The following is a 26790-nucleotide window of genomic DNA, read 5'->3' on the forward strand; positions in this document are numbered from 1 at the left end:
ATGATTTTCTCTTTGCATTTCTGCAAAGTGCTATGTGAAATTATCGAACTCTACTAACCTGTCTTGGAGGAAAGCTTGAGTCTGGGATTTTTGGAGGGATAGTTCTTGTTGCAGCGAATCGATTTTCAGGCAAAGTTCCTGCTGCAAGGACGCTTTGCTGTTGCTTTGTTCCTCCATGTGGAGAACCAATGCATTTATGGATTCCTCACCCTTTTGAGGATTCTTTACGGAAGACCATAAATCATCCAAGATGAGTTGTTGCCTGTGGTCAGGCCGCCAAGCCGTGAGGCCGAACTTTATGCAGAATCGCTTTTTGGGAGGCAGATCCTGGTGTTTATGGGTTTTGTTCCTAGAGGAGGAACTTTTATCGACCTGGTCAAACCAGGGGAGATCCATGTTCCTGTATACAGACATGAAACAATGGTTATGGCAGATTAATGTTTAAATGGACTCTTACAGGAGCCTGTAAAGCCAGGTGACCTATGAATAGCTCATAGTCCTCCCGGGTTTTTAAAGTGGAGTTGATGTGCTGAAAACAAGGTTTTGTATTGCAAAGAGGGATTTGTTTGCAATGCTTGTTAAAATGGGCACACAACACATGGGATACAGGATGATCGATGAGGGCACAGATTTTGTGGATGTATGAAGTGAATATACGATCCATAGAGTTCGTTTCCCCGTCCTGTATGTCCTTTTGGAGTTTCTCAAGACTTTCGTCTTGCCACAGTTCTAACAGCCAATGGTGTAACCACTCTTGAGCAGATTCCACGGCCATTTCCTGCGCAAAATACATCAGTCTATCTTGTAAATGCATTTGTTAGGGACAAAACAGAATTTTATTTTGTTTCCAAGCCTGTGCGTCTCAATGCCAGATGCTGTGACAAGAAACGATTTTAAAAGCTGGATGAATGGGGTTCCTAGGATGACCTCATGATTAAGGTTTCTGACTAGGAGGAATGATGTTTTGTACCGGACTCTATTTTGTTCAACTTCTACTTCGCTCAACTTGTACTGGATGTCGAGCTTAGTACCACTGACCGAAGAAAGTGATTCAGTTGTTTTTTCATAGAATCTGGCAGGAATGAGTTGTTCACTAATGCAGTTTTCGTCTGCACCTGTGTCAAACAGAGCAGTTGCATCAATAAACAAATTATGGGTAATGACAAGCTTGATCCTGATCAACCACCTGTTAGGAGAAGGTTCCCCTATCATGGTTAAGGCTTTCTGCTGGTCATTTTTTGGTTGGTCCAGGGCCAGAGTGTCCTCTGGGTTTTTGTCCTGGGTCATGAGGACTTGTCTAGAGCTCCCTGCCTCAGCAACGAACTCTTCGAGACGTCCAATTATGGTGGAGTGCTGTTGCTGTTCAAATCTGAGACAAGCAAGCTCACTCCTGAGATTATCGATTTCTTTTTGGGCATCAAACGAGATTATGTGAGCTCGTTTTTTGCCATGTCTCTTCAGGATTTCTGATAAGTTATAATTAGGGGTTTTGGTCTCGGCTTCGAGAGTGCCCTGATTTAACTTTTCAAGATATTGTGTTCTCAACAAAGGGTTTTGGATTTCTCCTGCTATCTCAAGCAGGAATTCTTGGTCCTTAGTTAAGACGTTTATCGATTTTGACTCTGACGACTGTTCATCAGTCGACCAGTCAAGTTCATCCATCTGCAGACTCTCCTCGCTGGCAGTCGAGAAGTCCGTTTCAGAGTCGGATAACTCTGTCAACAGATTGCAGATTTGATCTTTTATGTCATCATCAATCGCCAGTTGATGAATCTTTTTGTTGAGGTGACAATACCTCTGGGTATGGCCAGTTTTCCCGCACCTGAAACACTTAAAGGGGGAGATGGACTTTCCCTTTTCCTTTTCAGTGACATGTGGTTTTGAGGGAATCCTAGATTTTTTATGGAAATGTTTGGGCTTATGTTTTCTGCTGCAGTCCCCACTGCAGGTTATGGGTTTGTCGACCTTTTTGTCAACCTGGAAAGAGGGATCGAATTGTTGGCAGAAGCTGCCAAGCTCTTTCTTGGTCTGGGCCTTTTCTTTTTTCAATTGTTTTTGGAGTCTGTGCTGAGTACACATTCGGATACCTTCCTTATGGATGAAGCTGATGAGCTCTCCATAACTCAGTTCTTTGTAAGGTATCTGGCCATGATTTATTGTTTTGATTTCGTTTCGGACTTGTTCTCCTAACAAGGTTGGCAGACCTGCTAGGAACTTTTCTTTCCAAAACGGCTGGTTGCAATCCTCCCTAGACATGACCCTAGTGAGGAAGGTGTCTTTGTACTGTCTGAAGTCAGACAGCCTTTTGCATTTTAGGTTTGACAGCAGCTCTAGGTTTTTATCTTTGAGGTGAGAGGGGTCTCCTACGAAGTGTTGGGAGATGGCAAAGACTAGAGTTGCTACGGCGTCAGGGATGTCTTCGTTGTTAGCATCCCAGATGATCTCACCAGATTCATCTGTCTTGACGCTGGTCAGGATTTCATTTTGTTGGAAGGGAGAAAGGTAGTTGTCCCACCATCCCTTCAATTGGCCGGTGAACCCTGCTATGAGCATGTGTGCTATGGCTGGGTCCGACAATCGGGTCTGGGTCTTGTAAGCATTTGACACCATTGTCATCTGCTGTAAGACGCTGAGTATGTTATATTCAGACTGCCCGTCTATGTTCCACTCATAGATGGCATTGGCACTATACCTATTCTGGACAATGGTGGGTTTTTCTTCCAAAACTAGGTCTGGTGCACTTATGGTAGTGTAGTAGGGTTTTTGGGGTTCCTTCCACACTAATGCTCCTAAATCTCCAGAATTATGTATGGCGTTGACGACATTCGAGCCCTGAGACTCTTGTATCTTGATTTTTGTTGCTCTTAATGGGGTTCCTGGCTCTTTTTCAGAAAGAGGAGTTTCCGGGATTACCATTTTTTGCAAGCTTATGGATGGGGAATTTTCATGGAGATTTATGGATTTTAATCTTCTCTCTATTTTCTGCCTAAACTCCTGTTTCCTAGAGATAGGAATTTCATGTGGTTTAAAGGGAGGTTTTTTGAAAGACTCTATGGCTACAGGTTTCAATTGGTTCGACTGACTAGAGGTCCCTACCTGGCTGACTACAGGTCTGGTGACTTCTTGTTCTATCCTATCCAATTGGGAACCTATGGTGTGGAGACACTGGTTTGTGAAATTATTTTGTTCAAAGATGTTTTTTATATCTTTGGGTTCCAGTGAATTGTCCACTTTTACTTTGAAGGGAGAGGCCTTGACCTCTGCTTTTTGATGGATTATTTGGATGGTACCTAAAGGTGGATGTGTGGACTCAACCGGGTCTGCATTCGCAAGATCCCACTTTATGGTTTTCTGAGTTACACATATCATTCTTTTAGGTGCGAAATGATTTTCAAACCAATCCCAAAATAGGATATTGTTGGAGTTTTTTAGCACGAATGCTGTCCATTCTACCCTGATATGAGATTTGGTATATTCTTCGGAGAATGTCTCGTGGAGCCATCTCCTCTTATGGTCATTATGGGGTGCTAGGAAATCACTCCTAAGCTTATCGTAATTTATCTCAAATTTCTTGACTACTGTGTCTTCCCTAGGGACACCTAACACAGACAGTGCTATCTGAGATCTAGCTTCAGCTAATTTTTGGTTTATTCTATCCTGAAAAGAAGACTTTTTGTTGATAGAATAATTATCGTTTATGTGATGAGAACCTAAGCATGCATGTGGAGGAAAATTTTTAAAAAGACCCATATTTTAAAAACAATAAACCTTCCATGTCGATCTCACATTTATCTTGACAGTCTATGCATATCAGATCCATGTTCTTCTTGTATTCCATGGTTGTCCCATACGTATAGATCTATGGGTGGAAATGATATATATATATATACACATATATATACGCTATGAATACTCTTGAGAAAGTACGGAAACCACGCGTGGCTTGGGATCATGTTGTTTTCTTAACCTCGACTAGTCTTGCCTTAATTTGGCAAAAAGTTAAACATGAAAAGTAATGCCAGCGACGAATCCTCCAAGCCATGAAAATATATGGCTCCTGGGATCAATGTTAAACCAATTCTAAATAACCTATGCATTGCTGAATCTGTGCAGAATAACGGCCGGATACAGGATGTCAGGACATTCCGAATAAAAGCCTTTAGATTACTATATATTGTTAATAAAATTGACAACTTGTGTACTAGGCTAGTTGTTCGATGAAAGTTTTGTAAAAGTATATTCCAGATCCAAATGTTTAATTTGTACAAGCCATAAAACGAAAGTGCTTTCAGGAATAACAGTTAAAGATCGGTACAACGACACGCACTCTTTCGGCTTAAAATCGAGAGACTCAAAGATTGATATTCTCATCATTCATACTTCCCGTACAATTTATTTTCTATGTTCTTATATATCATTTTACTAATAAGCTCATGCGCTTCTCTTGTAACAAAATTTAAAAAAATGTGCAATTAATATTTGATTAATGTTATGTGATGGCGATGAATAGGAATGTGCAACCCACCTATAGCTGCTTTGAGTGATCATTACTTATACGACATATGATGTCGCTAGATCAACTTAGTTAAAGCAGCTTATTTGAGATTAACATAACTGACAACTAACTGTGACCACTAAGTACAGATCAATATAAACAATTGCAGAATTTTCCTAATTTCCACGAGCTCCTTGAATAAGAACGCAAATATTTCAAGACAACTAATAAGAGAAGGCACACGCAATCACTGCCCTGCATAATTTAGAATTGTAAAACATTAATCTTTGTACGTACATTAATACTCATGTATACATAATGTATATTAATATATTGAATGATATGTGTACTGGGTTCCATGTTATATATATGTTGCCCGTGGGGCAGTTCCAACTGTTGGAATCTCGAATTTCGGTCTCTTCGAGGAAATGAGAAGTGCAGAATAATGTTGTTAAATTATTTCTCCACTGTTGAAGGTCCAAAGTAAGTGCAAATCTCATACACAATATCAAGAACTTTTGAGCAGCAAAGGGGTGGATCAGGGGAGCTTGTCGTCCCCAAATTATTACCCCGTATGGAAACTTTCCTGCTTATTTAAAAGAAAATTCCTCCCCTCTATTGTGTGTCTTAGAATATTTTCAAAGCTGTCAACATCACGTCTATCTTATGATCAGTAAATTTCTTTCAGTTTCTTTTTAAATTTTTAATTTTTGAAAATTTTCCCCTCAAATAATGTCTTCCTACTTCTTAGCACTTTCAACAAGGTCTCTCTACTCTCTTCATGGAACAGTCACATTGACAAATGAAATCAACCACGTGCACGGAAGCATCTGAAAATGTGTATCAAATGACATTTTTAACATAGATCGTCACTTAAGGTAGATCCGATGTTTATCAGGTGACAATCTCTTTAAATGAATAACCAACGTGAAAATCTCTTTAAGTGAATACATAATGTTTATCATAGAAAAACATTGAAACAACTTGTTGATTTCACCCAAAAAACCCAAAAAAGAACTTGCTGATTAAACAAATGATGATGGACTGATTAAACTGATAGATTGGGAGAAATATTATTCAGAAGAGGTCCGAGTCCTGTGATTCTTGACCGGCTATAACTTAAAAAGTGGAAGGTCCTCTCGGCCGAAAATACTTAGACACTCACGCCAAGAGAGTTTCACCCTTTAATAGGTCGACCCGACTCGACTAGACTAGTCGGAGCCTGATTAAGTTTCCGGATATCATGGTTCACACTGAAAAAAAAATACTTACATACTCCTAGAAAATGTGTTTTGCTGTGTAAACTAACTAGTGCAACATCGATCCTTGTTTTCCTGGTTACGTATAACTGTTCTTTTGGTATCTATGTTTATATGAAAGTGGGAACATAGTGGGTCCGGCCAGATGATCTCAGAACGTTCCGTTGGTGAATGGAACTTTTTTTATGTTTTTAGTTTTTTTCAAAAAAATAAAATTTTAAAATTTTTAGAAATATACAGATACAGATTTGTGGTCCGTTCATTATTTTCTTGTTTTTTGGGGTCTCTTTTAAAAATATTTTTAAATTTTTAAATTTTTTTAAAAAGATAAATATAGATTTGACGGACCGGTCATTATTTTCTCAATTTTTTGAGAATTTTTAAAAAATAAATTTCTAATTTTTAATTGTTTATGAAAAATATAGATTTTATAATATAGTTCATTCATTTTTGAATTAATATAATTCATATATGTATTTACAAAAGATTTATTATCTATTTAAGTAAATCACATGAGATCATATATAGTTACTTTTCAAAAAATAAATATCATAATTTTTCATAAATATGAATCATATTTGCTTTCAAAAAACGAATTAGATCATATTTGTATAGATTTGAATAATATTTGCTTTCAAAAAATAAATATGATCTTTTTTTTTATTGATATTTTGTATGATACGTTGTCAATATGATCGATCATACATAAACTATGATCGATTCGGCTATAAAAAATACTGCTATCACTAAATGTAATCTCTCAAAAAGTACATTTACCATTAGACATAAAGGTATGTTATTCAACTTTTTACTTTTTTTTATTTAAATTCTGATTTTCAATCTCAAATATGAAAATATAGATCTACCTATCTCCATTTTTCATCTTTTTACACTAATTCGCGAGTTTTCTGTGTAAATTATTAGTTTTTATCATCTTTATGTTCGGCTTATTATTGGATGCGTGTAAGTTATTGATAATTGATGGTTAAAATGAGTTACTTAAGCTCTTTTCTGATGGTTGATTTAATAATCTATGTTACCTTTTCACTTTCATCTTGGCGTGCTTTGAATTTTTCTTTTTAACGTTCTATCCTGTGCAGCGCAGGGATCAACAACCAGTAATTTTATAAGATAAGATCAGAAGAACCACTCAGTACATCAAAACTTCAACAAAGCTACAGGCTTGGGTTGGCTGCCATATATTTAAGAAAAAATATTTTCTCGTATAGAAATTGTATTTTTCGGAACTAAACCAAACAATATTTTTCATTCTTTTCACGCACAATAAATGTTATTACATGGTTTCATACTACATATACGTACAATCCTTATAATAACTATACATACATTAGGCATAACCTTATTTCTCTCTCTTTCGTCTTCTTTATAGAGGAGAGCGGTAATAATAGAAACTACTTTTTAACATAATCAATTGTTTTTTTTTTTCGGTTACAAAGGAATCACATAAGTCTAATACAACGAAATAAAAATCATAATAGCTAATAAAAGGGCACGGTCACCGTGAGAATAATCCATCGCTTATTTATTAGTACATTCCCGGGCTCAGGATCCAAACCCGAATTGGAATTTATTCACGTGAGAGGTTCACCATCAATAGCTGTACATCAAATACCTCTGGCGCTTCTGAGTATGACTATGCACGCCTAGACTTTGGGTTCTGAATTTACATTCCCCGCAGCATGGCCGACACCGGGACTGTGTCCAGGTCCCGTAGTTCGTGACCCAGTAAGAGGATGGGTATCGTCAACATTTATGTGCTGTAGCCCTTTCCGTGGGCCAGCTTTCTTCATGAAATCCTCTAGAGCATGGCCAACTCCAGGACTACTCCCAGGGTTTGTCGGGCGGAAGTCATCCATGTTGGCCAAATCCGACTGTCCAAACCCAATTTGTCGATTGGCCAGTGCCATGACAGCCGGGGCCACCTTTTTCTTCACTGCTTTATCGATAGAGAGATCAACACTTGAAATCGAGCTAAAGTCTCGCAGCGACGGTATGGGCCTTCCCTCGGCAAACAGAACCAGTGCGTGGGAAACGAATAATGCAAGAGCGATATTACAGTTGAGAAGGAGTAGAAGTGAAGCCATAAGCAAGATTGAAGGGATGAAAGAGGAAGAGAAGATGGATTCTTTTATTTCTTAAGGAGGGAAGAGAAAAAAGTTGTTTATATGGAAGTTGTATTGTAGTTCGCTGCAGAATGAGTTTTGAGTTCTCAGCCACCCTCCCTATTTATACATACTTGAGAGAAAGTGGAAGATTATGAGGATCTTGACCATTGATTTTTTTTATTAAAATATTGCCGTGGTTTGGCTGAGGTTGGTTGATCAAAATTATTATAAATAGCAATATTACCAAAGTGGGTTGATTTGAGTAGTTCCATACTAATTCTCTTAAGGTAAAGTATTGGATTTTCTCCATTCACAAGGTATCGGGTTTGAATCTTGTGAAAGGACCAATCAGAGTCTATTGCACTTCCAGATATGAAGATACACACTAAAAAAAAGTATTGAGTTTGAATCTTATGAATGAAGAAAAATTCATACCGGAAGAAATTTATCCCTTAATTAGATGGCCAATCTAATTCTATCCTGAATAATCGGGTTCCATTAAGTATAATTTCATATAGTTGGTGGTGCACACTTAAAGATAACTATAAATATTAAAACCCCCCTCAAAAATAATATAGCAGTTTGTTTTCCTGAACTAAGTATGTAGTCCAGGTTTTTTTTTCCCCCACTAAGAAGATACCATAGTTTTGTTTAGTATGCACAATAAGATCAGCTAAGAAGTTAAAATGGATTAGATTCTACGAAAGAAATGTAGCATATGGATGCACAGGTTTGTGTCATCGATCTTCTCAATGCACATATTTCTTAATGAAGTTCTTTAAATTTTATATGAATCTATAAACCACGATATATATTGTATAGGCATTAGAACATACTTGAAATATTCGTGACTCATACTAGTCCATAGGTCTTCCTTATAATCGAAAATTATTGTATAGGCATTGGAAATTTGAAATTTTCAAATCCGATCTAGCTAGTTGTGTTATTTCACACATAAGATTCTTCGATTAGTCTGCTTCTCTATTAACCAATTCAAATTTTGTCATATAAATTTGGATCTTCCCATTATATCAGGATTTAGAAACACTTACTGGGAAAAGTTAGTCTTTTATATCATTTTTGTAACCCAAATATTATGATTTTTCCAAACCGGAATCTATTTATTTTGATAATAACATAAAGTTATATCTAAATAAATATAAATCAAATAAAGTATCATCTCTTAATATTCATCGATAGTGAAAACTATGAAAATATCAAGGAATTTGTTTTCATTTTATAATATAGAATTAGGAATTATATGTTCTCATGAAGACAATAGTTATGCCTCTTATCTGTTGTGTCCTTAAGATTGCATATTAAAAATAACTAACTGCAGCGTTGATACAAGAGGAATTTAATTGGAATTACATGATATATATACATTAATTCAGTAACCAGAACTTTCAGAAAAATTCAATTAGCTTTATCATCAAAATAAGAAGATATTAAATTGACCTTTACTGCTAGTTAATATTCGTTGGAAGTAATGAGAAAAGGTAAATATTAATAGGGTTCGCTCTCTTCACCAAGTTAGTTTGAAGAGCGTAAATGAAGATGGAGAAAAAAGCAACTGAGAAATGTAAAACATTAGATGAGGTTATTAGTTTATATCAAGGAAAACATAAATTAAAAAAATAACTCATTGGAAATTTTTCAAATAAAAATTGTAGGGGAGAAATTTAGAAAGCTATAAATGGAAAGGCACGTGGCAACATTGTGTTGCACAAGCCTATTTTAACGTATTAAGATTAAGATATGATACTAATGCATCAATCTGAAAAATTCTATGGTACAATTATTTAAAAATAAAAGTTTGTATTGTACACTCAAATACTTTACTAAAAGTTTAAGTAAAATTTTCCCCCGAGATTCTTTTTTTTATTGTTTTGATAACTCATGAGAAACTTCATTAGAGAAGTAAAATGAAAGTACAAAATATGAGAAATTATTAGGTGATTATACCCCACCATATGGCGTGAGGAAAAACCAATCAAATTGCATGAAACTAGGGACTTGATACTAATCACTCGGATAATTACCATAATTATTCTTCATTAAAGAATTAAATAAATTTTATTAGTTCTTCCTCACCGTTCATTTGAGATTGGACTATCTAAAATTTTCTCACAAAATATAGTTCAAAAGATCACAAAATACAAACCATCTCCAAGAAATTGAACTAAAGCAAAGATAAAGGATGAGAGAAGGAAAAAAGAAAAAGTAAAATGAACCGCGGGAAAGACTCTTCATTGTATAGTTTACTAACAACGAAAATAGAAACTCTTTGAAGTTTCTATAATTTACTTTATATGTAAGTAATTTACTAGGAGCTAAGTAATGTAGTCAACTAATTTCTCAGAATAAGCTCAACTTATTCTAAATATGTGTAATTTACTTAATATTGAACTATTTTATTACAACGTTAAGTAATTTACTAGCATGTATAGTGCAATAACATTTAAATTAATTACCCCTTAGGCCTTTCCTGCAAATGTGCTGAGGAGAGAAGCTGCTAGTGGAACAAGTAAACCAATGTAGAAATGAAAATATATTAATATGTCTAATTAATTATTTCTATTTAATATGGATTTTATGAGAATGTGTTTCATATAGAATGAAACTTAAAAATCGATAAAATATATATATATATATATTAATGAAAATACATCGAAATTGATGTATATTTTGGAGATTCTCTTAACTTAGAAATTCTGCATAGAGTTAGAATTTAGTAAAATTAGGGTTCGCATCTCTATCTATGAAATATAATGAAAATGCAGGAAAGTTATGATCGAGAAGGCTACCTGCGAAGGATCTCCTGGATGTTATCTTTCTTCAGTTATCCATTTGGATGAAGGCTACCTGCGAAGGATTCCCCTACTCTACCGCAGATCTTCTTCATTCCTCAGATGGTGTTCAACGATGATCTAACCCAAAAAACACATGCCATGCTCCTCCAATGGGTTGGCTCACATGGAATACCGCGGTGGAGTCACGCAAATCCCATGGCTGCATTATGTGCCTTTTTGCTGCCACGGCTGGTGTTATTGACTCCAATTTTGCAGAATTACTTGCTATCAAGAAAGCTCTTCATCTCTCTAGCTCAAATCCTTCTCTATTTGGTTCTTGCGTTATAGTTGAATTGGACTCTTCTACGGTTACTGGGTGGATTAATAAGAGCTCCAGAGGGCCCTGGAAGTACCGTCAGAATTTTATCGACATCCAACTCTCATTTCTCCACTTCAGCTGCGTCATATATCAGCATTCTATGAGGGAAGGAAACTCATTTGCCCACTCTTTAGCAAAGTCTAGTGTCCAAAGATGTCATGATTTCGTTGCTTGGATCTAATCTTTGCTTTTGTTTGTTGGCTCTGCCCCTTGTTCCAGGGCTCTTGCTTTCTAATAGTTCCATTATGATAATACTCCCCTCTTTTAATCTCTAAGACATTTGACTTTTTACCATCTTTTATCGAGAAGGTAGTATGTTGTTAAAGCTAAAAAAACAAAAAAAGACAATAGATGCAGAAGAAAATACTAATACATAGGTGCACTTATCAGTTGTCTAGCTAGTTGATGAAATTAATGAACGTCAGAACTATTGTTTTTTAATTTGATGGTTGAATGTTAACAAGAGCAAATCACATCCATCTCATGTGCAGTTCTGCTTTATACGTATTATATATGTATGTAACTGGGCTTTATTCTTTGGTTCTTGTGAATTGTGAGCTTTTCGGCACGCCCTTTTGAGAAAAGTGATAGGGCCGACAATAAGAAATAAAAGGCTTGATGTTGACCCTTCATAGTAATGAAATGTCGCTTAGCTGTCCCATTATTAGCCCGGGCGGTTAAGCTTAATTATAATAACAAACTGTCCATATAGTGCGAACATATTTACCCTATAATGGTTGAAGAGAGTAGAATATTAGGTTATACTACTAATGAAGGGTTTTCTCTCTCGGATTCTGTTAGAAGGTCGTGAGAATCGGGTTTATCATAATGTGATAGCTAGCTATATGGCATAAGTAGTATGTCCGTATCAATTTCAATACGAATATACACTGTTCAAAATGTTCAGAACACCCTACTACTACTGCAACAAAAATGTTATGACTAATTAATAAATATAGCTATGTGATACTGATTGATGAAAATATTAAGCAAATACCATCGTGCGCCATTTGTGTATGCATGAAAATCCAAAATGTGATTATTAACCTTACTGTGGCACCAATTACATGTTTGACTGCCTTAGCTAGCTAGCTAGAATGAAGAATGATGAATTATATATAGAATAAGATTGCAATACGTACACCTGACTTCTCGCACGCATATATGTATACATATGAATGGATCCATTGATGTGACCGTCTGCATAGGCTTAGGGCATTTAAACCCACCGTATGCCCATTGGTGTGGGGACTGAGGTAAGCGTTAGCTCACTTCGACGGCTTCATTTAAAGGCTTTAACAAGAAATGCCATAATGTTATCTTAGCATATAGTTGTCTTCCAAGGATAACTTAAAAGTTAGTTGTTAATTTGCAGAACCCCACCACACATGCACCACCCCAATTAGAATAAAAGGATCCTCTCGTACTACTCTCCACTCAAAAGAAAAAATATATATTTATATAATTTTTTTTAATGAAAGCACGGGGTATCTTCAATTTACTGTCACTATATTCTTGTTTGAGAGGCCAAGAGAGTCGAATTGGCCATAACAATAAGCTGCTTTTGCTAAGTTTCTAACCTTGCAGTATTATTAAATGTAATAAAGTCCACTTACATAAGCGTGGTTTACAATTTTTTACATGTTTATTATTGTGAGAGTAAAAAAAAATCCACATGAAAAAGTTAAAAAGAATCTAATGAAAAGATATTGGATATCATAATCTAACATAATTTATTAGTTCAAATTTTCGGGTTAGAGAAGGTCCCATTGTTTATAGGCCTAACAAGAATTTTACTTAATTCAATTAAAAATATCAGAATACTTAATCAGTGGCTCCTGTGCAAGGCTCTTCTTGTATCTTTTCGACGACAAATTTAAGTGAAGCACATTTGTCTTTGTACTCTTTCCTCTCACTTTAGTTTGACCCTTTTCTTGTATGTAATGGTTTAATCAGTGATCTGATCGCGGTTAGCCTCTAAAAGGCGCAAAAAAAAAGAATTAAAAAAAAACTCTGATTAGCTTAGATGCCAATTGATATTTGATTTATGAATTGAGGGAATAAAATATGCCAATAATGTTCGAGAATAAATCTGAGAGCAATTAAAATTGACTCCTGGAAAGCTTATCATTGCGGGGCATTAACAGGCGATCCCATTGGAAGCATACAAGTTCACAATCTGCAAAAGTTTGATTTCTCTATTGCAAAATAATTGGAGAAATAAAGTAATGTGTGCAATAGTAGACACTTTCGGTTTAAAATCAAAATGTTTTGGGTTCGATTCTCATTAATGGACCATGAGACTTTAGTACTCCCTTTTTTGTTTACTCCGGTCTCTTTATTAGACTCATGATCCTCCATGAAAGTAGAAAAAAAATATTTTTATATAATAATTCAATGAGAATAATAATCTGGAAGCCCATATTCTTATTCTTGCCTAACCGTCCAAACAGAACCCATTTTCTTTTGCAGTACAAGCCACTGATTCTAATGCTAGTGGCATTCATGAGTAGTGAGTACAGTCGTGGGTGTAGTCCAAAGAAAAAGGGGCCCCATTTTTCTTTTACATAAAATATGAAAGATTTTCAATGTCAAATTGATATTCTTGGCAGCAACTATAACTATTATCTGACCTTGTCGTGATACTACATTTAATGATTAAAAAAATAAAAAAAATGAGTATTTATATAATCTTTGGGTCATATACAAGAGCGCGCCATAATAGTCTAGCTAGTAGGTTTGAAGCAAAGAAAATTAAGTGGCTTATGAAGTCCCAGTAATAATAATCACTCTACCAAACGTCTTTTCTCAATGCATCAATATTTTTTTTTCGGTTACATAATGAGGTTCATAGGCTTAGTAAAATGAAATAAAAATATTAATGACTAATAAAGAGACATGGGTGGTCTCCAGATGAGTATCAAACTAAAAATTTCTTAGTTATCAGAGGAAAACGTACGCTACTACTGTACACGTTCTTTGATCAATGCATTGATATTTTACAAAAGAGTGTTCTCTATATTTAGCAAAGTAGTCCCCGTGCACCATCCTTTTCTCCAAAATATGATAATGTCCCTAACAAGAAAGAGTTCTATCATAACTCCTTATAAACTGTCTAGCACAGTGTATAATTAAAGTAATTCCTTTTTTTTTTCTTTTTTTTCTGTATACAGAACTGAGCCGAAGCTCAAGATAGACCGAAGCAAAAAAAAGGTGAAAGTGTAAAAAAAACTAGACTAAGTAAAAGCGGGTATAAAAGAGAATTATAGATTTAATATAAGGAAATGGAAAAGAAAATTAATACAGGTAGTCTCGGGACGAGAATTGAGCCTAAAATCGCTTAATCACCAGGCGAGAGCATGCGACACTGCACTATACTGGGCATGTGACACTATACTATACTACTTTTCTCTAATTAAAGTATTTTAGCCCTTAATTAATTAGCTTTTCCTCATGGAGTGATTTATTTATCTGGTGGAAAGAGTGATTAATTTCGTTAAGTTGGGACAGGTGTGATCCTCAAATTGTTTTGCTTTTCTGGCTTATATGTCACAGACAAAATATTCACTCCTTAGGGTTTCTTGCAGTTGAACTCAGGTGCACTTTGCTTAGTGAAGCTCCTGGCACAAAGAGAAGATCCCTTGAGTTGGGCCATCGTGTCTGATCATCTCCACATGCTATTCAACTTTGTTTCAACGCTCTTTCTATATGTATGGATTACATTACTCTCCAAATGCCAAAAATCGTGTTTCTGGATACATGGCATCCGGTGCGCATTGGCCCCATACAATGCTTCTACTGTTATCCAGTGCATTTTGATCAACTTTCCAGTAAACTATGTAAACGTACATGCACCTGGCGATGCTTCTTTAATCTCATAAATCCATGCTAAGGGCAAATAATGCCCTCCTTGGAGCAGGGAAGTCTGTGTAACATATCTCATATACTTTCCATCGAGTTTGCATTTTGCAATTTTCATTTCCGCACTGTTGAATTGAATTCCTAGGCCAGTTTCGTCTATTGACTCTTTAAAAGTTACATTTCGAGACTGAAACTGTCATTATAATTGTGAGAATTCACCTTATGTATGTTGGGTGCTAGAAAAATGATGAAGAAAAAGGAAACAAGACTTTCAAAAATAAAAGGCACTAGATATGCAGATTGACTAGCCAATCATACGTAATCGCTTCCTATCGGAACTCATAGTTTGACTAGCTGCACTTGGCTTGATTTTATGCTTTTTGGTGATATTGTAGGGGGTCTGTATATCTTGCTCTTGTATTGCTTGATTTACTCTTTTTTTAAGCAATTGGGCGTCGGCCCCCAAATTCACCCCGAATAAAATTTGTTCCAATCAATAGAGGTATAATGCAGTAGCGCACGCTTTCGCCTAGTAATCAAGAGATTTCAAATTCGATAATTGTTGTGGGATTATATGTACCTCTTTATTAGTTACTGAAATTTTTATTTTGTTATATTAAACTCATGATCATATTTGTAATCGAAAAAGTTTGTTCCATAACTACCCTAGTGCCATTAAAAGGATGGTTAACATCAAAGCTGAAATTTTGACCTAATTCTTTGGTGCCATATATATTTTTATCACTGATTTTGACCCTATTCGGAGTTTCTAAAGTTCCATCATTACTCCTCGATTTGACTTCTCCCAAGGTTTCGGGTTTTCTAGCTAGGTCCTTTCACTCCACCAATCATTCCTTGAGCTAAAGGAACAACTATTCTTCTTATAATTTCAATTAAAAATTCTTCTTTTGTTGAAATATATTATATTTCATTTTTAAAAAATCATATAAAAACTTAATACAAAGTAATAAATATCTAATAAAGGGATAAAATATAGTCATATTAGTGATAATCAAATCTAAAATCTCTTAATTCTTAAGCGAAAATACGTACTATTGTACTACGTCTCCTTTTTTTTTTTTAGAATTTCTTAAAAAGTTGTTTTCCTTTTGTCATTTTGATCCACCATGCTTACCGCCCACTTATAAACTATTACTAGCCAGAGATATTCTCGGCATTCAGAGTCTTTCCAAACGAGTTCATAATAATTAATACTGTTTAATATATATTGCATTTGTAACCAGGAGAACGTCAATGGTGCTGCTTGGTTGTTGATGTAGAAAGGCCATGGTTTCTTGCTGCTTAGGGGACGAAGGGACTGCCGACTGTTAGAACAGGATCTCGGGGCTGATGAAAACGAACAAACATGAGAGATGGCTTCTAGGCACATAATCGCTTTCCTTAAGGCTTTATTTGCCCCACCGATAGTGTCCAATCGGTATCTCTGTGAATAAACCTCCAGGATACAAAGAAGCCGATGACAGACTGCGTCTTGCAATGACGAAATCGATCCTTGAACACGTATAGATATTAATAGGATCACTAAATCTCACTCTAAATCTTCTGTAGCAGATCAAGAACGAGAGTGATTTTAGAGAGATGTGGAAAGAGAGGACAGACAAGAAATTTTCTAAACAAAATGTTTCTTTCGTATCATTTGATCTGAAAACATCTATTTATAAGACATTTTTGCGTCTCATTGAAAGGAAACATTCATAAGGATGAAGAGAAATGACTATAGGATGAAATTCAAACACATTTTCAAACACATTTTGTTATAAGAAATTCATCTCTCACAACTTGGTACCATAATTTTGATTATTTACATATTTGCCCCACTTTTCCAATATTATTATAATTGTGGGTCAACTTCAAATTAATGAAGTATGAAAATTCGGCAACACCGACGTTGACTGCGAATTATACTTTCAAGGGAGAAACATGCTCGGAGTTCGGACATCATGGTATATTCCGCTTCAGCTGAGAGATTTGCCGCTTTTTATTCAGGAGTTGCGATTATTTGCCTTCTTGTTTGTATTGTTGATCTAATGCTAAGATGATTCTGATCGTTCTCATCCCTCATTATGTGATGTAGTCTAGCTAGCGAAATTGATGCCTAATTGTGAAAGAATCGACTGAGTCTGTTGCTCGATGACATTATTGACGATGAATAAAGAAGCAACAAGCCTCTTGTCCGTGTTTGGACTTTGACACCTCAGCAACGGTGCTGAACACAATCGTCTTGCTGGAAAGAAAACAATCCGGACAGCTGCATCCGGGTAGGTGCGATGGACTGCGTAAGGAACACAAGATCCAGGCTGCAGACCGTAAACTACGGAGGGTCACCTCCTTATCTTGAAGGAATGTATATGAAAGGCTGTACTCATAGGCTACGATCATAGTCTCCGCTTGTGAATAAGATGTGCTTATCATCCTCTTTGTATTCTTAATAGACGCTTGTTATGTTCCAACTCTATCTTGTGCATACTGAAGAATCCATAAATTTATATCACGGCTATCTAGCCAGCACAATTTGTGTAGTTATCGAAAAAATATTAATTGAGCGGATGCTTGTAAGTGGGACTCCGTTGGCTTGCTGGGATCAGTTTCACTCAATATTTGCTCTTATGATGGATAACTTTTTCGGTGTGAATTCTGATAATCGAAAGTCCGATTGGGCCCCGATTAATCCAATCGAGCCGGATCGACTCACTAAATGTTAAAACTTTTCCAACGTGGATTTTCTGTATTCACAAGAACTCGAGCCAGAAATCTTGCTTAAGCTAAATAAGCACCAAACTGCTTGAATTAATCCACGTACGAGGGAGAATCTTTTGATGGCATAAATTTGCACCATGAAACGTTATTATGAACTACATTTAATGAGATTGAAAAACATGATTTGGAGAAGGAAATCAGCTAAGTGGGATACGCCTTAGACTTGAAAGTCATGACTGTTCTTGGTTCAATTCTCATTTGCTTTGGGACCTTCCCTTTTCCTATCTCCCTACCTACTTCTAGGCCTCATTGGCCTACTGAAACCAAATCCAAAACAAAGAAATTTTCTAATCATTGAATAATACATCCAAAAAATTTACCAGAAAAATAAATAAAAGACATATTGTTCTGATAAAATAGATAAACGCAAGTGCACGTTAGCGAGTAAGTAATATAGAGTAAATAAGAGTATTGTACCATAGAGACTAATTTAGACCTCGGTGAATACCGAACACATCACAAGTAGCTTTTATCCAAACGATCAATTTTGGATTAGTGGATTAAATTAAATCTAAAAACTAAACTTAAGCGATAAAGTAAACACGAATAAAATCGATGGAGATGAATCTAGGACTATCAATTTCCTCTAGTACATTACACAGAATCGATTATTCTCTCTATATTCTAGCAAATTCATAAATTATTAATCTAGGGTGATATTTTTCTACCTCTCTTCCGAGAGCTGCAGAAACTTATTCCTTATATCAAATTAAGTACTCTATTCCTAAGTAATTAATAAGCGAGAACCTATTAATCATCAACCTTAATTGGCTACTTAAGGCGATCAGGTATATTCCTATCCCTCACACAAATAGTCAGTTTTCCAACTCAAACTAAACTTAGTCTATCTTATCCATGGTTAACCTAGAATTCCTTTCCGAAGCTCATCTAGATTTCCTAATCAAATTAATTGGTGATTAGGCAATTAAACGAATTAAGAATAAGATAGAATAAGCTTTCAATCGAATTCAATAGATATAGAGAAAAAAAAATTCATAATTCCGTATAAAAGTACTAGGCTCCATTGAAGTCCTAGATATTGGAGTTTAGATCATCATCATAATGCTAAACATAAAATCCCTAAAAGAAAACATAAACATGATATCAAGGATTGAAAGAGAAACGAGAAAGAATAATGTAGCCGGTCTTCCAACTCGAACCATGGTCACCGTGATCTTGATCTCCACCTCATCTAGTTCCCAAAGGTCACATTCTCTTCCTCCTCTCTGTATGAATGAATGTTCAGCACTCTTTTTTCTAGGTTAAATGTCCAGAAAGGTCATCCCTAGAATCCGCGAAAATCTCTCTCCATGAAAAGATATTGTTTTGTAATTTAAACCACCTAAATAGAATTCTTTTATCTCTAGAAATATTATAACTATCTAATTAAAAATGATCAAATATATCTCCACTATTAATCTTCTCTTAGAACTTTAATATCAAGAAAAATCCTGAACTAAGCAAGAAAGAGTCGGAGTAAGCTGATTTAAAGGGCTGCAGCCCTCCAATTTCACAGCTGGGGCCGTCTGAGTCTGTAATTTCTATTGCGTAGGGAATTTCTTTGACCATATCTTCCTCACTGGAACTCTGATTGACAAACCGTTTGAACCGCTATGCTCCTAACTCGATGGGCTTTCCATTGATATGCAATTTACACCATTTAACTCCAATTTAACCTGTTCAAAATACTGAAAACTTAGAGACTGCAAAATCGATATTCATGAACTAACTCCCAAAATACCTAAAAACACCAAAAAGCACTTAAAAATCTAAAATCCTACCAAAACGCAAATGAATGCTAAATTAAATTATAATCTACTAAACTAACCTAACCTCGAGAATCTAACTCCAAATAAACTCGTAAAAGGCACTGAATAACTCCATTTTCATAGAGTTAACAGATATGTTGTTTTATCTTAAATAGGAAGAATTAAAATGTTTGACTATTCAGACACGAGAAACTTCCCATTTTGAGCCCTCGTCAGTTTGAATTTCTTCTTCGATTTAGACTGGACCAGATAACTACGTATGTATTTTCGTTTGGTAATGACTCCGCTCCGCTCCATTTCTTTTTAAATTCAACAACATAATTATTACTATTTTGTCTTATTTCCTATTTAATAATAAATTCCATATATTTTTTTCTTAATCATTATTATAATTAATTTTTTAATAATAAATTCTTCACTCCACTCCATTATTCGATCAATTCAACAACATAATAAATTCTTTTTTTTGTCTTTCTCTCTTATTTAATAATAAATTCTTATACATAATTTTTTCCTAATATCATTATAACCCACTTAAATATTAATATTTGTAATGATTACAGACGCCACCTAAAATTAATGTGTGTGTGTGTATATATATACACCTATTGTTTAATCAATGGTCAGGGATTCTTGACAAGGGGCTGTCCAATGGAATAGCTTCCTCGACAAAATCCCCGCACTAGCTACCATTTTTTGCAACTTATTTATATGAGCAATTAATTCATGGTCAAAGTGCATAAATATGTATATATATATATATATATATATATGTGTGGTCAAAGAGAAAATTTCCAAAAGCCACCAAATGCTAGAGTTCCCCACCACTCTTCTTTGTCTCATAAAATAATCATCCTTGACGGGAGAAAGGATCTCAAACTTGACATTAATTTTACCGTATTTTTGCAAAGTATATATCTAAATCTCATTATATAAAATATCACACAATAAAAAAACAGAGAATTCAATTAAATATATCTTTCGTAAAATGTTAGTGCATCAATTGAGTTCTTTTATCGAATCCATATAGTTTCACCTCGATCATGTCTGTTCAACAAAAATGAAAGTGAAGCACCTGATTAGCCCGAGAACGGAATTCTCTTGGCCTTTTTCTGAAATCTCCAATTAAAATGGAAAATATCGCTTTTTTGGTGTGGAAAAAAAGTAATTATTTCCAAAAAAAGAAAAACAAAGATTCTTCCTGAAAAGGGTTCCATGTGGTTGGCTCCTGGGACATGGGGAAGACTCCTGCCTGCAAGTGCAACCTCCTCCCACTTTTCTCATAAAATTACTCAAAAAAAAAAGGAACCTAAAGATACCCAAAAATTATTCCCAAAAAAAAAACACAAGAGAGAAAGGAAAGCATTATATTATTAACAAGTGTAGTAATCGATCTAGAAATATTGTCTATTTGAGTACCGTATGATGAACAAGAAATAGCCAAATACTTTTTCCTACATGATTCCAAAGCTCAATAGCGTGCACGAGCAGTTTTGTTTACTGGACAATTAGGAAAGTGCCAAGCACCATGCTGGTAATATTCTTGACCGACAGAATCTCTTGGAAGTATATGTAGAATCTTATAGTGTGTATATATACACACATATACATATACATATACATATACATGAGTACATCCGTGCCACGCATAAAAGGCGTATATGAAAACAACTAATGAATCAAATAGTTTTCATGTGACTATATTTGTATGAAATTACATTTTATTCAGGTTATTAAGGAATTATTTTAAAGAAAGAACCAAAAAATTATTCGACCAAGGAAAAGATAACTATTGGTGTCTCTTAGGTTTTCAATAGTAAGGAGCCAAGGCGGAAGAAAAAGGAAATTCTGAAATTGAAGAAAGTTGAAATCAGGACGAAAGGAAAGACAGTTGAAAGAAAATAACAATGTCGAAGAGAAGGGGGAAGAGAGAGGAAATTTACCCTTATGTGTCTTTTAATGGTTATAGTTAGTTAAATTATATATTGCAGATTCTACCACAATTCAACCTAAGTGTAAATCGCAACGAAAAGTAAAAAGAAAGAAGTTTTACGGCTTTTCATAATAATAATAGAGAAGAGATATAAATATGTAAGTTTACAATATTAAGCTTTTGCCCTAGGCCAAACCCTGATTCAACCTAAGTTCTGGCTAGGAAGAAAGACCTCTCGTAATTAAGTCCAGATTTTAATAGACGTATGATTGGATTATGGATGTTAAACATTGGGGAGCAGTTGTGATTCATGATTAGTTCAAAATCATCCTCACGATGCACCGTGGACAATTACAACAAATCATCAACCGCAGCTAAGAGTGACTACTGTTTGAACTCAAACAACAGGTGCAAGTTCGACTTATAACGAATGAAGCTAGTCACAGACGGTGATATGGGACATGCTTGATGTCGAGTCAAGTTGTGCCATGTGATCACGGCCATCTAATGTTGGGATTGCCCAAAGTCAAGCCTGCCCAATACCTCAAGACTTATATTGAAGCGAACCCACAAATTGCTCATGGCAGGTGAACCCAATTGATTCCGTACAATCCGAATTGGACCAAGGAAGCCCAGGATAGGGTCTTGAAGGGCTTACATTAACCCCAGTTGGGCTCCATTGGGCCAGATTGAATCGAGTCATGGACTATATTTGGCCCACTCAGAAGGCTCGCGATATATAGTGTAATGTCCAAAATGCTCAATGCCTAGGAATGAAGATTCGAGTTTCATCGAAACATACAAACAAAATGCATTGATTGGAGAGAAATACACAACATGATTCACTTACGTGAACTATCCATGTTATTGATTCCCTAATCCCTATTGGCTTTGATAATGTCCGTCGGCAAAAGTTACATTGCTTCAAACCCTTTGACAGTCCCATATACAACAAACGGAAAGAGAGTACAAAGGCGTATCCGCTTCAACAAGCCGTTGATTGAGAAACAACCTTTGACCAAACCTCAACAAGGAGTTGAATGATGGGAGTAAGCTTGCAAAAACTGGAACCAAATCTTCACTTGAGCTGGTGGTGTTAGTTGTCTGGTCTCGAGTATGTACACGGGCTTCACAAAGCAAAGTCAGCAGAGCGGCGATCGACTTCCATTAAATTAATAGTCTGGGTTGTTGATGAAACTCTCGTAGGCGGTCCCATTAAGGGATCGGTGGACTTCATCCCAGTTTGAGATGAGGTCCAACAACGGCCCCTTATGGATTTTCACTTGGCGGGTCATCAGTTCCCTCACTGGAACCTTAAGAAACTCTAGGACTTCTTTTAGTTTCTGCAACACAGACATGTAAAATCGCATTCGTGATCATGCATCCAGAACAAAGAAAAGAAAAGTACACCTCTCAGTTTTGTAGCCACTTACAGTTTTGTCCTGGACAATGTCCTCATAATAGAGAACAATGTGTCTTGTGCTGTTGAAATAGGTCAATGCCCTTGCAACCGTTTCCTCCATTTCCTTCAGATCATTTATCAGTGACGTTGAATTGATCACAGGCTTGTACGTGGAAAGCATACTCGCCTACAATATAACAGTGCCCAGGAAACACTTTAGCATAAAATGCCAAGTATAGTGCTTGAGTGAGTGAAGACATCAGAAGGGGGAGAGAGGGACCTCTTCTTCACTATGAACATGGGATTTGTGAGTCCCATTCAATAGCTTTGCGAAACGATCATAGGAGTTCGCTAGCACTGAAACCATGCGGCGCAATAGGTTTCTTCGGAATAGAAATATCGCCGAAACACCTCTCTGATTGAAGTACTCCGCTATCTCTTTGTGGTGCTGAATCAATCCCTGCATCCAGTCATTGGCAAATCAGTTTCTAAAAGAGGCAAAATTTCTTGCCAGATTCCGTTCGGAAGAATAAAAAGATCTCTGAATGTTAGTGAGCACAAAAAATGCAATCATTTATTGCAGTGACTCCATCTAATTCAATAGTTGTTCCTTCCCCCCAAGCACGACTTTAGAGGAATCCTTATGTGAATTATCAGTGCAAGAGCTGAATGGCCCGTTTCCAGCAGACCAGGAAGTCAAAGCAATAGCATGAACCAGTCAGTGAGTTGCGGATTATTCCATCCTGTTCCCAACTAATGAAAGCAAGTACCTTTTTATCAAAACATAAAGTAAGCATATATGCCTAATCAATCTTATAAGACCTGAAAAGGACCAACAAGCAAAAGCTCTGAGGAAAAGATATTGAACCATTAAAGAGATCTTCATTAACAAAGAGAATGAATACCTGATTGAACATCCACTTGAAGCCGACTGCAGCAGAGCACTCATTCTTTGAAGCACTACTGAACCAGTCCAAGTTGTAAACTTTGTCAAGAGTCTGTATGATCGATGAAATATTTTTTCTCCTTTCCAGAGAAGAAAATATCTCCCCATTAGAGCTTAGGTTCATGTGACTGTTTAAGAGCGCCTCAAACCACCCACTACCCGATCTTTGCATGGATAATATCGCAAAGAATCGCACGGGATTTTGAGCACATTCAGACCTAATAACATTCCAAAGAGCAAAAGTCAGACAAAGTTCTATGATATATATACACAAATATCATGTGGTCTATTAGGTTGTAGACGACTTTCCCAGATTTCAACTTCCTTACTTCAAAAGACAGAAAACAAGATAAAGAACCTCAGATTGCACCTCAAAAAGATTCATTTTTCTCAACCAAACGGCGAAATTTTGTCTTTGTTCTCCAGAGCCATTGAAGAAAAAAGAACACATTTTCTCACAAGTAAACAAATAAAGGGGAGATTATTTTCCACCAAAAGGAAGAAAAGGGAACTGGGGACATTCTCTGCTCCAAACATATGCAAACTAGTTTGGGAGACTGAAAGTTGCGTCTTCCACATTACCTGTTGAAAGTTTTAGGCCTAGGGTAATGCACCAATGGAACCGTCGACTCTATGGTGGCATTTTGAGGAAAAGGCATCTTGATGATCTGAACATCATCAATCATACTCCTGCTTATCTGCTTTATGCAAAAGGACACTATATATATCCCGCATATCATCGCAAATACCAACAAGATCATCCTATATAATAGAGGAGATGTCTTCTTTAGAGGCTTTATGATGAGGGAGTCATGCTGCTCACAAAACGGAGAAATATATGAGAAAACATGTTTCAACAAAAGCATTAAAAAGCTACCAATTTCTACCTAAAAGGAAGCAGAGATTATAAACCTATAGTGTGGTATACCAAACAATCTGCGCTCTAAAGTCGGTATACAAGCTTATTCGTTCCTCTACAGTGATAACATCATATCATATATTAAAAATCTATTAAGTGCTTTCCTCAACTATATTGAACGCTAGAAAAACTGTATACACCGTTCCAATCTAACCACTATGCACAGACATGCATCAAACACCTCGCATTACTGGAGCTTCAAGAGAGCTCCATGCTTCAGGAAAGCTACTCGAGGTCTATATTACCCCTCACTTTCGCTTGCTTCACTCGGTGGAGGAAATCCAATCGACTGAACGCAAACATGCAAAAATTGAAACTGACTCAGCAATCTTTCTAAGCTCTGCAAAACTGGGCATATGCAGGGCGGCACCCTCGATTCAGCTTGAGCAAAACCACGACACCATACAAGAACGGCAATAGAGCATATGACATAATTTGCATGTTGCAGAACGACTCATCCCTCATGCCGAAAAGCATCAAATTTGTTTCCGAAAAATCACATTCTTTCAGTATATCAGCCTTAAGAAGAAAGAGAAGATCTTTACAGCAAGGAAGCGTCAGACCCATCTCCATTTCAAGTAAGATGGTCCCAAACCAAAAGAAGCTGAAGCAAAAGAGCCAAAAAAAAAAATCCTATTCCACCATTAAAGAAGTGCCAACTCAACGGAGAATAACAAAACCTTTACATTAACTACCCGAATTGCAAATTAACGAAATAAATCGAAAGACAGGAGCAGGGCACACGTTTAATCAGCTCAAAGTCATCAGTCCTTTGGTAAAGGGCTCACCTGGCCGAGGTGATGGACAGCTTCTGCCATTTGCTCTGGGGACTGAAGTCGGGAAAGGCTAGAGGAAGAAAAAGGGTGTCGGAATCTCAGCTCAGATCTCTATTTCTGTAGAGAGAAGCCTTCCGTGCTCCTTCTTTACTGAGTTTCTTGGACTGAAAACAGAGGGAGGGAGAACGGATCAGAGAGAGAGAGAGAGAGAGAGAGAGGACGAAGGGAAAAGCCGTGGAGGTGAGCATGATGCTTACAAAATTGACAATAGTGCCTCGTGGAATTCAAAAAAGAAAAACCTATGTAGAGAGAGAAACAGAGACAGAGACATAATCAACAAACAACAACAGAGAGAGAGAGAGAGAGAGACGGAGAGAGAGTGTTTTGCTGTTAGTTGTTAATTAGTGATTTATACATTGTATCTACTCTTAATTGTAAGGATAATTGGAAAAAATCAAAAGAAAGTGTAATGCAGTAACACACGCTCTCGCATGTTGACCTAGAGGTCACAAATTTGATATCTAATGGGACTGCCTTAAGCTTCATTTGTAATTCAAAAATGATTTAATAGAAAATCAAGAAGGCGGTCTCAGGTTGTGTTTGGTTTTAAAGTTGAGTAAATTGAATTTTAATTTTAATTAATTTATAATGATTGTGTCGTTGAATAATGAGAAAATGTGTGAAAAAGTAATGAATAATTAAGAGAAAATAATGATTGTGTTGTTGAATTGTGGAAAAAGTAATGAATAGTTAAGAGAATTTAGTATTACAAATTGAATTGAATGGTTAAAAAAATTGAAAAAAAAAAAGATAAAAGTAATAATTGTATTGTTGAATTGTTAATAAGTGAAATTAAGTGAAATATACTTAAAAATTTTTAATTTATCAAACGGGCGAGGCAAGAGATTTTTATTTTTATTTTTCTTCTCAAGAGAAGCGGCCCCAGTTTGGCATGGAACTAAAATCCTCCATAAACATTGAAATGGAAGGTGAGAGCTTTTTATTTTTAATTTTCTTCTCAGGAGAAGAAATAAATTTGGACAAAAATATACGATTTCATGTATAATAGTATTGGACAATTCACCCAAAAAGAAATATATGGGACAAAAGCTATATATTGGCATATCTATGTTTCTTCTTTGATTAAATTTTTTCCTAAAATGATTGTGTTTGTTCATTAAAAAAAAAGGATAAGTTGCCTTACTTGTTAATTATCTAAATTAAAGAAATGATTTTAGAGCAATTTAAGATTCTAGATACTCAATTAATAAGCTGATACGACTTAAAGCTAGATTCAGAATCTATTAGCCTTTAAATATAAGGTAGTGTACACCGAGCTCATGGGTCAAACCTTA

The 26790-nt window shown here is 35.9% G+C and overlaps 2 protein-coding genes across 2 annotated transcripts; both read right to left on the reverse strand.

Annotated features, from left to right (window-relative positions):
* Nucleotides 1-7000: 7000 nt before the first annotated feature.
* LOC116201223 (precursor of CEP9-like) lies at nucleotides 7001-7956 on the reverse strand. The gene has a single exon (XM_031532364.1). It carries the CDS (start codon nucleotides 7857-7859, stop codon nucleotides 7419-7421), a length of 441 nt encoding a protein of 146 aa, XP_031388224.1. The 5' UTR covers nucleotides 7860-7956; the 3' UTR covers nucleotides 7001-7418.
* Nucleotides 7957-22178: 14222 nt separating this feature from the next.
* LOC116201224 (nodulation protein H-like) lies at nucleotides 22179-25814 on the reverse strand. The gene is made up of 7 exons (XM_031532365.1): nucleotides 25693-25814; nucleotides 25448-25599; nucleotides 24323-24555; nucleotides 23700-23958; nucleotides 23075-23254; nucleotides 22826-22981; nucleotides 22179-22735 (listed from the first exon to the last, which is right to left on the reverse strand). The coding sequence occupies exons 2-7, from the start codon at nucleotides 25475-25477 to the stop codon at nucleotides 22565-22567; spliced, it is 1029 nt and encodes a 342-aa protein (XP_031388225.1). The 5' UTR covers nucleotides 25478-25599; nucleotides 25693-25814; the 3' UTR covers nucleotides 22179-22564.
* Nucleotides 25815-26790: the final 976 nt, after the last annotated feature.

The sequence above is a fragment of the Punica granatum genome, chromosome 3 (assembly GCF_007655135.1).
Source record: "Punica granatum isolate Tunisia-2019 chromosome 3, ASM765513v2, whole genome shotgun sequence".
Taxonomy (NCBI): Eukaryota; Viridiplantae; Streptophyta; class Magnoliopsida; order Myrtales; family Lythraceae; genus Punica; species Punica granatum.